The sequence below is a fragment of the Chenopodium album genome, chromosome 8 (genome assembly GCF_948465745.1).
Source record: "Chenopodium album chromosome 8, dcCheAlbu1.1, whole genome shotgun sequence".
In the NCBI taxonomy this organism is placed as follows: domain Eukaryota; kingdom Viridiplantae; phylum Streptophyta; class Magnoliopsida; order Caryophyllales; family Amaranthaceae; genus Chenopodium; species Chenopodium album.
Genome location: NC_137841.1, coordinates 4,328,290 through 4,343,996, shown reverse-complemented (window position 1 = coordinate 4,343,996; position 15,707 = coordinate 4,328,290). Strand labels below are relative to the sequence as shown.

The 15,707-nt window shown below is 34.0% G+C and overlaps 2 protein-coding genes across 2 annotated transcripts; both read left to right on the top strand.

The window, feature by feature from the left end:
* The first annotated feature begins 557 nt into the window (after positions 1-557).
* Positions 558-10,712, top strand: LOC145641636 (uncharacterized). The gene is made up of 7 exons (XM_081692497.1): positions 558-1,231; positions 2,640-2,839; positions 4,349-4,987; positions 6,583-6,733; positions 7,446-7,622; positions 7,873-8,042; positions 10,043-10,712. The coding sequence occupies exons 1-7, from the start codon at positions 934-936 to the stop codon at positions 10,148-10,150; spliced, it is 1,743 nt and encodes a 580-aa protein (XP_081548623.1). The 5' UTR covers positions 558-933; the 3' UTR covers positions 10,151-10,712.
* Positions 10,713-11,637: 925 nt separating this feature from the next.
* On the top strand, positions 11,638-14,772 carry LOC145641637 (cytochrome P450 98A2-like). Its single transcript, XM_081692498.1, has 3 exons — positions 11,638-12,124; positions 13,232-13,638; positions 13,999-14,772. The coding sequence occupies exons 1-3, from the start codon at positions 11,638-11,640 to the stop codon at positions 14,641-14,643; spliced, it is 1,539 nt and encodes a 512-aa protein (XP_081548624.1). The 3' UTR covers positions 14,644-14,772.
* The last annotated feature ends 935 nt before the right edge of the window (positions 14,773-15,707 follow it).

The following is a 15,707-nucleotide window of genomic DNA, read 5'->3' as shown; positions in this document are numbered from 1 at the left end:
CGAAAAGTATGATTGATTGATTTGAAATTTATAAAGTTTTACGTAAGCTTGTGCTTGTGTATTCTTGGCCTAGTTTAGGTTTTAAGCTCGTGTTGCTTAGCGTTTCTTGACCGAGACTCAAGATTCCAAACCTTTCAACTGCGATTGTAGGTTATATCCATCAAAATTCATATCACTATTTCGCATGAATTCACGTGAAGGGGGAAATGAAGGAATGCAGGCTGGGCGCCTAGGTGATGTTGTGACAATTGTGGCTTTATCAGTGAGGGATCTTGTAGTTTTAAAAGGTATTGCTTTGGAATTTGAGTTGGCCATATAAGTTACAGCTAACTTTGTTGATGCTCTTATACCACTAGAATTTGTGATTTTGTGGATAAAGAATTAAAGAGGGGATTATTCCCCATCCCTTCTCTCATCTCCACTTCCCTTAAAAAAAAAAAAAAATTACATTTTATGCCATTCTGATCTCCTTATCCTTATTCCTTCTCTTTTATCCTTCCTAATAGCTTCTATATAACCAAACAAGACTCGATTTATAACAAAGAATACCTCAATATTCCAATCTTTATTTTATCTCTACTTCGATTTCCCAAATTGCTCCCTTATACTCCCGATTAAACCACAAAACTTTCCCAATCTTATTACCTCTATTATACGCGTACTATGCACTTTACTATCAAGTATTGTTGAAGATCTTGACAGCTCTAGAGTACTATTTACTTCAACTTCCAAATTTCATATACTGGCTCACAGAATCTCCTTAGTATTTTGAACTCTCACATTATTATTTTCTTAATTAATTAAAGTCAAAGCAGTAGAAAATCAAATCAAATCAAATCCACCAAATAATTCACAACTTTCTACATCAAAATCAAACCAAATCCCCAAATCAATCAAACCCTAATCTCTGAATGCCAATCAATTTCGAGCAAGATGACGACTCCATGCGATTCTCAATTCTCTCTCCTCTTCACCTTCATCTCTCGCCGACTCTATCAATCGTCTGAATCATCTGTTTCTTGCAATCAAATGTTGTGGGATTATGCAATTCGAGAGATTAATTTCTTGCTTTGGCTTTCTTTTGTTGGAATTTCTGCTATTTTGCTAAGGAAATTGTTTGTTCTCTTCAAAATTTGGTCGTATGGTAGTCGTATTCCTGGTCCTCCTTCACCTTCCTTTTATGGTCATTCTGTGCTCTTTGCTGGCGCCAATTCTCATCAGGATCTCACTGGTAATTTTTTTTTTTTTTTGGAATTTTTGATGATTTTTTTAGTGTTTTGAGGAATTTGAGCTGATTTTGTTGAGTGTGTTGAGCTAATTATGTTGAGTGTTTTGAGCTGATTTTGTTATATATTTTGATTTGCGTGTTTGATATGAATTGGTGTTGTTGATCAGTTTGTCGATCAGTTATATTGATGCTCAAAATTGAAGTTATGTTGAATTTAGTTGATGTGAATGCGGCTGATGGCGTATTGGGGTATGAGTAGTATTGTAATTTTTTGTGATGATTTTTTAGTGTTTTGAGCTGAATATGTTGTGGTATTCGATTTGGTTGTATTGGATAATGAGGTGGTGTTGTTAAGTAGCTTGTCGATTAGTTTATTGGTGCTCAAAATTGAAATTTTGTCAATCTATGGTATTTAAGTAGGTATTTTTGAACCATGAAATTTAAGATGAAGCACAAATGTGTTTTGGATATTGGATGAAAGTTATCTGGTTTTTATTGGACATCAATAGGGTTTCAATTAATGTTGATGCTGCTCGTTTTACTATTTTGGTATCTTCTAATGGGCGTGCTAGTGGGTATTCTGCTTGTCATTTTGTATTACCCCAATCCCCCTAGCTAAAGCCCCCGCTTTGCAATATGTAGCGGTTCTCGGAGGGGCTTTTAGTTGATTCGTAAATTGGTTTTGAAAGGGCCAGCAAGTCCCCTTCTGTGTACCTGTGTAGAACCATCAATGGCCAACTAATGATATTTGAATGAACTCAATGAGAAGTTTTTTTAGAACAGATCTTCCATGTCAAAATGCAGACTATTGTTGATGCTATATGCCTATATCAAAGTATTACGAGTGAGTTATACCAAAGTTTGGCTTAAGTTTGTTGACATACAATCATAAAATATATAAATTTATTGTACAGGGTGCTGTTATTCCTCAGCAGTCTTTGAAATATGGAGTGGCAATATGTTTTTGGTTCTATATTGTTAGAAAATGAATAGATGAACTTACTAAGTGAAGTAGGCTTACTTTAGTATTCCAACACTGAGCACCTAATTGTATTTTCACTAAAGTTTATCTAATATATGATACTTTCATTTGTGCTACAAGTCTTACAACTCAAATTATTGCTTATATCAAGTGAAGATTACATCATATGCCCTCCATCCCTACAAAGATTGTCCCATTTCTATTTTTAATCATGAGGACTACAACTTTACTCTCTCATATAATACATTTTGCCCCACCACTTTGTCTTTTATAAACTCCACTCAAACCAAATTTAACAAAGTAAATATTAGCTTGTGGGCAAACAATTGAGGACGGAGGGGAGGGAGCATCATTGATGTGCATCACTCAAGTATAAGAAGCATTGATGCTTACACTTTTTATGTCCTTTTGGTTTCAATTTTATTTCAGATCTCTTGGATAAGTCACATAAGAAGTATGGATCAATCATAAAGCTGTGGCTAAGTCCTACTCAGCTGCTAGTGTCTGTAAAAGACCCCTTGATTATAAATGAATTGCTGTTGAAGGCTGCCGATAAAATGCCTCTGATAGGGAGGGTGTACCGTTTGGCCTTTGGACAGTCAAGTTTCTTTGTCTCGTCATTTGAAAAGGTATGCTGTCATTTATGTAGAAATACAAATTACAAAATGTACACAGTGTTAGTAGTTTAATCTTAAAATTGCAAGTTTGCAACAGAATACTTTGAACAAAAGTTTTCCTTTGTTTCTCTTTATTTATTTATTTGTTTGGTTCCTTGGGTGTGGCAAGCTGCCTCCTTTTCTAATACTACTTTTGTATTCTTTTTGTCAATTCAATCCATGATTGAAATTTTCTATTTAATCCACGTGTCTTGATAGTGGTCAAGTACTGGAGTTCAAGCTGAAAAGCAGCTAGCAATTCAGAATTGACAGGCATCAGGAGATCCAAAGAAAATTAAATTTATGTCTGACATATAAGTGTCAATTTTCAAAAATATATTTTTGAACATTTGTTTGTTTTACTCGTGGCCTAAAATTTAGCACATGCCTCATTTTACTTGTCATTCTTTGGAAACTAAAAATTAATGCTTTGTCATCCACTCACTGACTCAATGCAGTCAATAAAAAAGTACTCGGAATATAATGGTTTGGTAAACTAAAAAACAAATTAGATGTTGTGAAAATGCACTCTAATCATTGCAAGTTCAATTTTGTACTCCCTGCGTCCCCAAAACTTCGACCTTTTTGGCCTAATTTTAGTCCCAAAATGATTGACCCTTTTTTATTAAAATACCCACCAATTTACAATTAAATTTTGTGCAAAATTAGATTCCCCATATAAAATTTTGTTTTTTTCATGTTTTTTTAATACTTTATCTCTCTACTTTTTTACAAACCCCATGTAAATTTATCTTTCCAATATGTTTTTATTTCTTTTTATTTAAGTTTCTTAATAACCGCGAAATCAACTCAAGAGAGTCGAAGTTTTGGGGATGGAGGGAGTATTATACTATTATCTATTTGCCTCAACAAAATTGTCACCATATATATATTGGTTGGGAAGAAGAAAGCATTATTTGACTTGTCACAATGACAAGTAATTTGGGAATATGGGACTGTCTAAAATGGATGATTTGACAAGTAATATAAAATGGAACGGAGGGAGTACCTCATATACACATAAATTCCAGAGTAACGATGAGGTAAATACTAATTAGGTGCTGAAAACCTCCTTTTGAGTGATAGGAGTGTAACACTATTACTTGTCTTCCTTTATTGAGAAGTGAAGCAGCTGCTATTCAAGAAGCCCTCTTACTCTCATGCTCCTTTTCTTCCCCGTTTCCATCTCAGATATTTCTTTGCAAATTTTAATCACATCAGGCCTCACTAACAAAATACTTTTATTCTTTCGGAATCTAACATTTGTCCTTTCATTTACAATTGTCAATTATAAAATAACTTAAACTGACATTTCTCTTACTTTCTTCTTGAGCCTGTGATACTCAATTTTAGATATAATGATTTGTTATATCAAACTGAAAAAAAATCCTTTTTTGTTTTTGTTTTTGTTTATTTATATTGAATACCATCTGCATTAATCAATATGACCTTGCCTAATTTAGCAATTAATTTAATTGGTAGGTCAAAAGAAGAAGGGAGACTTTGGCAGTAGAATTGAATGGGAAGTTGCTCGAGAAAGCAAATGCAATGACTGATAGAGCTGTAGATTCTGTAATGGAAAGAATATGTGTCACCATGGACAAGGGAGCCCTTGATTGTGAACTTTTCTCCCAACACATGGCTTTCTCCATACTAGGAGCCACGTTTTTTGGAGATGCTTTTTTTGCATGGTCCAAAGCCAATGCTTATGAGGAGCTTCTTATAAGGATTGCAAAAGATGCTTGCTTTTGGGCATCATATAATGTTCCACCATTCTGGAAACAAGGCTATTGGAAGTATCAACATTTGTGCTCAAAGCTGAAATCCTTGACTCAAGATATTGTTCAGCAGTGCCAGATGAACTACAAGCTGTTATGTCAACCCAACTGCCACAGCAATCCTAAAATGAAGGATGAGGAAGCTGCATCTGGTACAACTTTTTCAAGTGGCGTGGCAAAGCTTGCGAGTTCAAGCTCACAAGAGCCCTGTTGTCATCAGAATCAACGGGAAGAAGCAAATGGAAATGTCATGGGAATGATGTTTCATGGGTGCCTTACTACTGCTGGTTTGATCGGTAATGTCTTGGCCAGACTTTCAATGCATCCTGAGATACAGGAAAAGGTAAAATTGCTGATTTTCCATTCCTTTAAATCAAACTATTCACTTGCAGCTCACATTCACTTTCTTGAATAATTTGTCTTCATGCACTGATTATTGGACTAGTTGGATACACATTATTGATTGAGATGAAATGATTACTTCATATGTTTGACGCTTATACTCAGCATGTTTTTTTGACCATGCATATCTATAATTTCGTAACAATTTGATTTATAAAAAGTTATTATTTTGAAAGTACACATTACAATGCTTCTAACATCACGCATGATAAGGTTTGTTATTACTTTTTAGATAAAACATGTGGTAAAAGTTAATGATCATTAACTTGAAAATTCAAAAGGAACGATTAATTTGAGATAGAGGGAGTATTACTTGATCTATACTCGCTGGTTTTTTACATACTCAGGCCAATTGAGAGCATATGTGTTTGTGGTTAGAATTACACTTTTCCATGCTTGTACATTTTCTCAAGGGTTTAATCCCCATTTCCTCCTCTTGCCTGTGTCCTTGCTTGGAATAACATTAGAGATATATCTAACTTAGTTTGACTCTACAAGATGCTTGTTTTGTTTCTTATTTATAGCATTTCAGCAATTCAACTTCATTTTCATTTTGAATATTTACCTAGTTTAGTGGAGAGTTTAATAAGCCAAGGTTGACAAATCATATCAGATTCACTTGAGCCGTCTTTGTTCAAGATTTTATCATGTATTGTGTCCCAACTTGGTGCTTTGGGCACACATATGTTATTATGTTAACCATTTAGGATTGAAGCCTTTGATGGACGGTAAACTGTTAGAATCTGGATTATCGTGATGGATATGATGTAGATTCTTTTCTAGGAGTTGTTAATCTTGTTGGCTTATATTTGATTTGGATTGAGTAAAGAAAAAGTGAAAAACAATCCTGAAAAATTCACCTCAGTTGAACTGTGGACTATGGCAATTGCAGAACAAAAGAAGGGTTTCTCTTGGGAATTAATTTGCATCTTATCATATGTTATATGCATATTGTGGACAGCTAGCTCTCACTTTGTATATCACTTCTTTTAAAACTATTTCCTTATCTACTAAAAGAATACCTGCAACGTCCACTGAGCTGAATGAACAAGAGTTGATTGGTACATAAGTTAATGCAGATAATCAAAATGGGGGAACATTTGGGTGACTGGAAGAGGGTTCATACATAGGTTGCTGACAAAAATCACAGAGTGTAAGGGCTTGGGGGGTTGAGGCATCCTGAGGAAGGATTCAAAGTCTTGAGACTTTGATAATTTCATGGTATTTAAAGTAGGTTTTGTTAGCAGATGACTAGGTAAGGAAGATAATCACTTCTCAATATTGTACCTATTGGTAAATATATAGTTGCTAAACTTGGTTTCGCACTTGTTGCATGATGTAAGCCCTATAAAGTACATATTCATTATCATTACTCATTCCTATTGCATGTATGTTCTGGGCTTACCCTGTTGTATAAGCTTGGTATATAAGTGTTTCAAAGCACAATGAGGAAATTTAACTTGCTTTGTTCAAATATTTACCTGGCGTTAGACAGACGAGCACACATCTAATTTTGGTATGTTGATCCTATTACAGATCTATCTAGAGGTAACTACCATAAGAAAACGGTATGATAAACTTAAAAAGCAAGATGTCAGTGAAATGCACCTCTTATTGGCTACCTTGTATGAATCGGCCCGCCTCCTTCCTGCTGGACCTTTGCTGCAGAGATGCTCCTTGGGACAAGGTATGGGTCTCTGACCAAATTTTGGTGTATTTAAATTGGATATATGTTGTGCTGAGGAGAATTAGCTATAAAGTTGGCAGTGTTAAACTCATTTTCATGCTAAATCTCCATTAACACACTTATCATGTATAGAATTGTTTGGCCTGCACTCATAAAACCAAGTGTATGATTAGACGAGTTGCTTTAAGTTACAATGATCATTTTCATAAGTTAAAATTTTTTAGTTCAATATGAAGTTTCAAAGTATCATACTCATTTCTTAGTTTTAAATTTTTGAGACGATTACTTGAGGTATAATGAAGAGTTGTTGTTACATGCCAGCTTTAACCACTAACGGTCTTAACCAGTTTATCTTAGCAATTTACTTTTTATGAAAAAGTTATTTGGCTTTATTCTAGGGCTATGTGTGCTCATGTATTGGAAAATTATGGCAATGATATATATGGTCTTTGTGCAGTTGGTCATCTGTCATTAACTCTTTATTTTATTATTGTTTCCTTTATCATTTAACATAGCCTGTTCTCTGAGGTGGCTGGTAACTTGGGGTATTAGAATTTTTTTTGAGAGGGTTGGGGTTGGGAAGTTGGAATCACTGTAATTTTTTTTGCTTATTATGGCACTGTAGCATTAGATGAAAGCCTTTTGTGTATGGTTGATTATTGCTCTTTTGTACTCCACTGTGTACATACTGAAATTCTTTTCCTTGTTCTAGACTTGGATCTTAAAAATGGCTTGCACATTCCTGCCGGAGCTCTGCTTGTTGCACCAATACAGTTGGTTCAGATGGATGAAAACAATTGGGGAAGTGATGCTGCACAGTTCAATCCATACCGTTTTTTGTCTAAGTCTGAAAAGAGATCTGAACTTAGCAGAAGCTCTGAAACTACAGGTTTTTTTCCTTTTCTTTGTTACCGATTATTGTTTTTCTATCTAAGGTGGACTGTTATTATTGTAAACTGTATATCCTTAAAAATGTTTGTTATTATTGTATACAGTATGTCAAAAGAAAAAGAATTGCAGACGTAGAAGGGTGTAAAAAATTAGAGATTTTAGAAGATATACTATATGAAATTCAGTATTACTGCTCATCTTATTATTCTTTTTCTTACAAGTATATTAATTGACTGCTATTGGTGTAGATGCTGCTGAAGTGCCTCCAGATTCAGGAGATGGGTCGTACATCCTAAGCAATCCATATAAGAATGCTGCATTTCTTCCATTTGGTTCTGGGCTACGTGGATGTGTTGGCCAGAGGTTTGCCATTTTAGGAATTGCATCAATATTTGCGTCACTGCTTGAACAGTATGAGGTTTGTTTTCTTACTGATAATATAGATGTATCATATCAGATACAACACTGTTTTTTGTTGAAACTTCATGCATTGAAATGTGCATTTTATTTAAATAATTCACCTTGTGCCCCATTCTTTTATATTTTTTGAAAAAGGGGATTGCAAAAGTTGGGGATCATGTGTGACGTGTAAGAACTAGATGGTAAGTGGGCAAGGCGGTATGAGCAATTGTAATGGTAGACAATACTCACAGTAGGTTTTAGGCCTTTAAGGGTTTTTAGATAACATCTAGGCTTCTGTTTGGTTTGAGAAAAGACAATTTTAATGAAAAATGGTTTTTCATGGAAAACATAAGGAAAACCATAATTGCAACTTAGATTTATTTTGTTCATTTCCTTACAGAAATTGTTATAGAGATATTGAAAATGGGAGTGGAGAGGTGAGGATGATGAGAAGGGAAAAAAAAGGAGGTAGGAGGGAGGAAAATGTGGCATCACTTCTTTTGTAAAGGAAATGTTTTTCATCGTTGAGAGTGTAATTCCACCCCTTCATAAACCAGGCACAAAAAAAAAAAAAAAAATGTAAAATGAAATAATCATTTTCCATGAAAACGTTTTGCATCAAACCAAATACTCCCCTAAAACTTTCAAAATATTTCTTATTGGTCATTTTCAACTTGATAGTTAGGTCCTTATTGTCAAAATCATTTTTTTTTCATGATTAATATGTAGAATTTTATGCTTCCCTTTGAACAATTTTAGTTATCAATATGTTTAGTCTTCTCTAAGTGAAGGTTATAAAAAGTTGATATCTTGAAAGTTATTTTGAGACGAATCAAATAAGATCTCACATGACTATGTTCTCCTTATAAATCATAACAGGTCAAAGGGGAATGTATTTATTAATACTAATAAAGTTAATGATGCAATATTAATGGAACGGAGGAAGTAGTTTTAACTTTAGCTGTTCGGTGTATTGAGCTTATGAATGTTTGTGTTGCTTTGTATGGGTGATTGTAATTCAAAGAAAATATGATAAAGTATGCCAAATTTATTTATTTTTTCATTTTATTTTATTTTTTTTGACGAGAAGTATGCCATATCTTGAAACAAAGTAAATTACTAACAGCAAGTTCATTAGAGTTTTATGTATGCTTAATAATGGTATGTTGATGTATGATGGTTTATTTTGTTAGGATTAGTGCTACGAGCCTATGAAATTACTAGGTTTTGAAATTAGAAATTTTCTATTATCAGGAAAACATGCATCAGTAGAAGAATTTTATGTGTTAAGTTAGAGGAACATCCTGGAGTATGAATGTTGTATATTGCTGCATCGAGGGAGATTATTATGTATGAGGTGTATCACCTAATCATTGTCCAGCTTCTTAAGAGCTTGAGATTGTTGAGAATTGTGTGTGAAGTTTATTTGGTCATGCAGTTATGGTGTTTCTTCTTTATTTGTGAATTTGTTCTGTGGTAGTGACAGAGTGATGTCATGAAGTGTGGCACAATCATGTTCTAGTATTGTGAAAGTATATAATGGTAACTGCAGCACCCCCTTTCTGAATGGCTACAGTCACCAGATATCATTAAACGATTTACACCTAACCAACCCCCCAACCCCCTCCCCCCCCCCCCCCCACCCCCCCAAAGGAAAAAAAAGAATCGCACCTCTGCCAGCACATCCTCTCTTTATCCTCGTTGAACCATGTTAAAGTGCAGTGCTTGTTATTTTTATTTTATATCAGTTGTTGCTTCCTCTTGTATTGTCAAAGATGTGACTTCTTGCTTAACTGCTATCATAGACAATTTAATCCTCTGCTAAATTTCTGTAGAATCATTACGTTTAATGAAATTGTTAAAAATTTCAAACCACCCATATGCTTAAATTCTTATCTAAAAAAAATGATTATCTGGCATTATGTTTAACATTTTCAAGAATTGTATTGTATAAAATTTTTTACTTGTCAAATGGCACATGGATCTAATCTCTTGTATATGTTACGGATTGTGCAGGTAAAACTGGTACCTGGGTCTTATATAGAGCCGAGGCCTTTAATGACCAATTGTGTACTTCAGCTTGGCCCGAGTCCAAAGATAGTTTTTGTCAGACGTGATGCATGATTGTACCTCTGTTGTGCAGTTGTCTGTTCAAATTGTACACTAGTTTGTTGTCCTTTTTTCTGTATTGACATGATAAAAAGGAAGACATCTCTGTTTTCCAAGGTTGATTTGGGAGAAGGCTTTTCCTGCTCGCTCAGCTATCAGAGGAGAGATGCTACATGAGTACAATATGGCTGCTCGTGTTTTTTTTCTTCCTGTATTTTTCATTGGCCTGAAGTGCTGGTATGGGTGCCGCAATTTTATACTGGTTTTGAAGCACTCTGGCCTATTACTGCAGCGAGCTCTGTGATTTTCCTCCCTACCTTTGGTTTTGTAAAGAGATTGTGTCTTTGCTTTCTTTCTTTTTCTCCGTAAGGAGTTATGGTGTAATTTTCTGTAATCCTGATGTAAAAAAGCAGCATCACCATCACTTTGGTTACAGTTTGTATCAGTTTACGTTGCAATGTTGCAATTCTACCTGCCATCAGTAGAAACTTGCCATCAGTAAAAAAGCTGTCTGTGAATTGCTATAATTTTCTTTGATGTTTATGTTTTCGTCTATGTGACTTGAATTATTGTTTTATATTCTGCAAGATGTAAACTATTATGGAGAACAGTGAAAAATATTTCAGGTATTGCGTTACATATACAATAGCTGATTATATCCTGATAAGAAGAGGTCTCATAGTCTTATAAGGTGTAATCTTCAATTGAATTGAGCTAGTATATATACCAGATCTCCTCGAAACAAAATTGGTTTATCATGGATTGAATCTTGTAATAAATTGAATGAGTAATAGAAGATTGATTTCTCACGACATTATGCATCATTAGACCCATAGAGTGTTCCACAAAGTCAATTCCCACGACACGAGATTAACACTACACTAAATTTATCGAGATCTTGTTTAGTTCATCTCTTTTAATATAATTAGTTAAATTCAATTAAGTTTCGATTAAATAAAATATACCTTGATCATAGTCATTTTAAATCATAAATAGAAATTATTTAACACTTCTTGCACGATGAATCTTCCATTGTACATTCAAATAATAGCACTCCTTGTTTAACATTAAATAATTTACATTGCCATTTCCAATCAAATCGTGCATGTTTGTTTGGTATTCCAGACAAAACTAACATGTAAAAATGGGGAAACATAATATATTTAAGAAAAATATAAAAACCCTATAATTATATTTTTTTTATTTTTTGGTGCAAACCCTATAATTATATGTTTACATGTAATATTATTTCAATATTTCTGCATTTGAACGTGGGGTGTACCATTATCATAAGGAGTTTGACCCTAGAAAATGGTCTACCACTTTCTTCCATGTCCAAAATTGTTTTGTCAAATGTCAAACATAACTTAAGGTATCCTTCGCCAATCACCAATGTGCTATTACATTCCCACTTTCTTCAAACACTTAGCCTTCTTATAATAATTGTTCTTGTCTATCTCTTGAAAATCTCTATTTTTCCCTCTCAAACATCAAATTATTTCATGGATTCTATATACCAACTTTGCTTCTCTATTCTATTTTTAGTCATCTCTTATCGAATCTTTAAAAAGCTTACCATTAGACTACCACCGGGGCCATGCCCGAGGCCTATTGTTGGTAACTTCTATGACATTAAGCTACATAAGTTTGAATGCTTTAATAGATGGGCCCAACATTATGGACCCATCTTTTCGGTTTGGTTTGGCTCGAGTTTGAATGTGGTTATATCAAATTCAGAGTTGGCTAGGGAAGTTTTTAAGGAGAATGATCAACAATTAGCCGATAGATGTAGGAGTAGATCTATTGCCAAGTTTAGCAAGAGTGGTAAAGGGCTTTTATGGGCAGATTATGAGCCTCATTATGTTAAGGTGAAAAATATATGTGTGGTGGAGCTCTTTTCTCCTAAAAGGCTTGAGGCTCTTAGACCTATTAGAGAAGATGAGGTCACAGCCATGGTTGAATCCATTTTCAAGGATTGCACCAATCCTGGTATGTTCGTTTATTTTACTCAATACCTTATCTCTTATTTTATCCCTGACCCATTGCAATTAAAGAGTTTTCTTAATTTGTCTACTTAAACATCCATACATATATATCATGCACACGTACATTTTACTCAACTCGTTTTATAAAAATGGTTACACACTACTTTTTGAGGTCAAAGTTCGTTCTTTTTGATTGAATTCTTATTTGATTGCGACTCATCCAAACATCAAAATATTATCATTTGTGAACTAGTTTATTTGGTTTCAAATCTTTAAATGCATATATTTTGAGAGAAACAAATTTTAATGATTCTTTTACAAATCAAAGATATCCAATTTTTTTTTGATGATTATAATGGCTCAATAATAAGGGACATCACAAAACCCCTATTAAAGATTTAAAGTGATTGGAAAATGTGGGAAAGGTGAATGCATGATTAAACATCTAATCTCATTAGTTCCTCCAACGAAATCATTTTTGTGGAACAATTATAGACATAAAAATGAGTATTAGTAGTATAATTTGGAACGATTTAGTAAAACTTAGTTAAATTTTGGATTGAATATGGACTCAAATACTCCAAAAACCAAATTAATTTGCATTGGATTGGAATATTGCTTGGATCCACCAACTTTTATTTAGTTATTAGGTTATGTCTACCACCAACTTTGAAATTAAAAATAAATCAATAAAAATTTAACTTATATCCTCATAAATGCATGGGTGGTGAGAATTCTATCATTGTTAAAATAAGAAATGGAATATTGCAATCCACCTATTATAATAAGGTTTTCAAACTTAGACATAACACGATTTGAACAGTATAATGATGTACATTTATCACTTGGTTTATATACAAAATGTTTGGTTGATTCCGTGAGTTACTAATCCTTCTAAGAGACAAAAAAAAAAAAAAAAAAAAAACAAAAAAAAACATGATTTTATTATTATATAATATGATAGTGGGTAATTAGTGTGAGAGTCGCTATCTCTTAATATATGTTTCATTGGTTGTTTTCGATTTTACATAAATTAATTAGTTGACGTTCAAATTAAATGCACATAGTGTTGATCCTAATTAATGCAACATATTGCTATGCTTTGACGTAGTAAACAGGAGCAAAAGCTTGGTAGTAAGGAAATATTTAGAGGCAGCAACATTCAACAACATAACAAGGCTAATATTTGGGAAGAGGTTTGAAGGTGTAGATGGTGTTATGAGTGAGCAAGGATTGGAAATCAAGGCCACATTGGCTAATAGACTCGAGCTTATCGAGTCGGAGTCTAAGGCCGTATGGGAGCACATTCGATGGCTTCGGTGGTTGTTCCCCTTAGATAGCAAGGCATTTGCTAAGCATGTAGCTCGGAGAGATGCACTTACCTTGCAAATCATGGAAGAGCATAGTCTTGCCCACCAAAAGAGCGGCGAAACGGTTAAGCAAAGCTTTATTGATGCCTTAGTCACCTTGCAAGAGAAGTATGATCTTAGTGATGACACTATTACTAGCATCCTTTGGGTAAGTTCAATGTTACAACCTTTTCACTTGAACTTGCTATATTACATTCTTTTATCTTTCACAAGATCCAATTAGGTCATGAAACTTTTGAACATCCACTTGCGCGCACATATAAATTGTCCTACATTAAAATTTAAGAACAGAAACTACAGGTGTATAAGTTAGAGAAGTTACTTATATTATCAACAATTGGTTTTAGTATGAAAGTTTTTTGGGTTTATTAGTGGATTAAACTCTCCTCCTCTTTATTGGGTTTCCCAAACCCGAATATGACAGAATCACACGTTGATCAATGTTATGTATATTTAATTGATTATTGCTTCTAGGGAATGTATATAACATTTTCCTTAATATATGCAGGACATGGTAATAATGGGCATGGATACGATTGCTACATCCGTAGAATGGGCCATGGCACAGTTAATTAAAGATTCGAGACTCCAAAAGAAAGCCCAAATTGAGATGGACCAAGTGATTGGATCAGACAGAATCATAACAGAATGGGATTTCTCAAATTTACCATACTTAAGATGCATAGCTAAAGAAGCACTAAGGCTACACCCTCCAACTCCCTTCCTCCTTCCTCATAGAGCTAGCTCCCAAGTTAAGCTAGGAGGCTATGACATCCCTAAAGACTCAAATGTCCATGTTAACATCTCAGCCATTGCTCGTGATCCGGCGGTTTGGAAGAACCCGTTAGAGTTTCGCCCCGAAAGGTTCATGGAAGAGGATGTAGACATGAAGGGGCATGATTATAGACTTTTACCATTTGGTGCAGGAAGAAGAGTATGCCCTGGAGCTCAATATGGTTTGAATTTGGTTACATCTATGTTGGGTCATTTGCTTCACCATTATAATTGGACTCCAGCTGATGGACTAATGCCTGAGGACATTGATATGGAAGAGAGCATGGAATTAGTGGCACAAATGAGAACCCCATTACAAGCTATTGTTGCCCCAAGATTGCCTGACCATTTGTATAAAAGAGTTGCTATAGACTTGTAACTTAGTATTTATACATTTTTGAAATGTCCATTTTTACCCCTAAGTTTCACTTCAATATAACAAATACAAGTACTTTATAATCAATGTATAAGTATATTAATCTTGTTTATAATTTTTCTATTCCAAATATATTAGGTAGTACATTAGATTATTACTTTTCCTATCATCTTTAAAAGTTGAAATAAGTATGTTAATAACTCGGATAATGTTTAAGGTTTTTTTTTTAACAATAGTAATGTTTTAAGTTGTTACTTGTCATATCGAACAAGTGTATTGAACAATTCACATTTGACGTGATGTGATGTGGTTAGATGTTGACAAAGAGGAATGAAAAAGTCATAATAATGTGAATGAAAAATAGTAAGTTTTTTCTACCTATAATACCTTGAGTCATTAATGACTCCAATGGCGAATCTATAATGGTACCTGGGTGACACGAGTCCCATCAAAATCAGATTTTTTGTTTATCTATGGAAGGTGCAATTTAGTAGCTCAATTTCAATTTTCAATGCAATATAGGACATTAAACTAGCTTAGTTTCACTAACAACACACTTACCTTATACTTGGTCTTAGGTCGTACAATCCTTAGAACAAGCATTTATCTTATTAATTCTATTTTTTTTTTCTTCACTAAGTGCTTCTCCAAACTAAAATCACTACATCCGCCACTGAATGACTCTATACATACCCTTAAGTACTAATTTGTGCTTACTTGATACAAATATCTATCTTGGTACCAAAACACTTCTTCATAAGCACCAACAACCACATAATTAGAAATTAGAGTTTAAGCTTTGTTTACTAGTTAAAGAATATTAGCTCAAAAATGATTATAAAATATAAATAAAAATTTTCAATTATACTAGAGATTTACGGTAATTTAAACTTGAAATATTAACCTCGACAAAACTCAAAGACTAGACTCAAGTTCCAATGAAACTGTAACAAGTCGAGCTCGAGCCACCCAAGCTCGTCTTCAACTCACTCGATTAATTCCCCTAGTGGCCCTAGGTATGAGTAATTATTTTTCATAGCATTAGCAAATAAAAGCATTATGCTTTT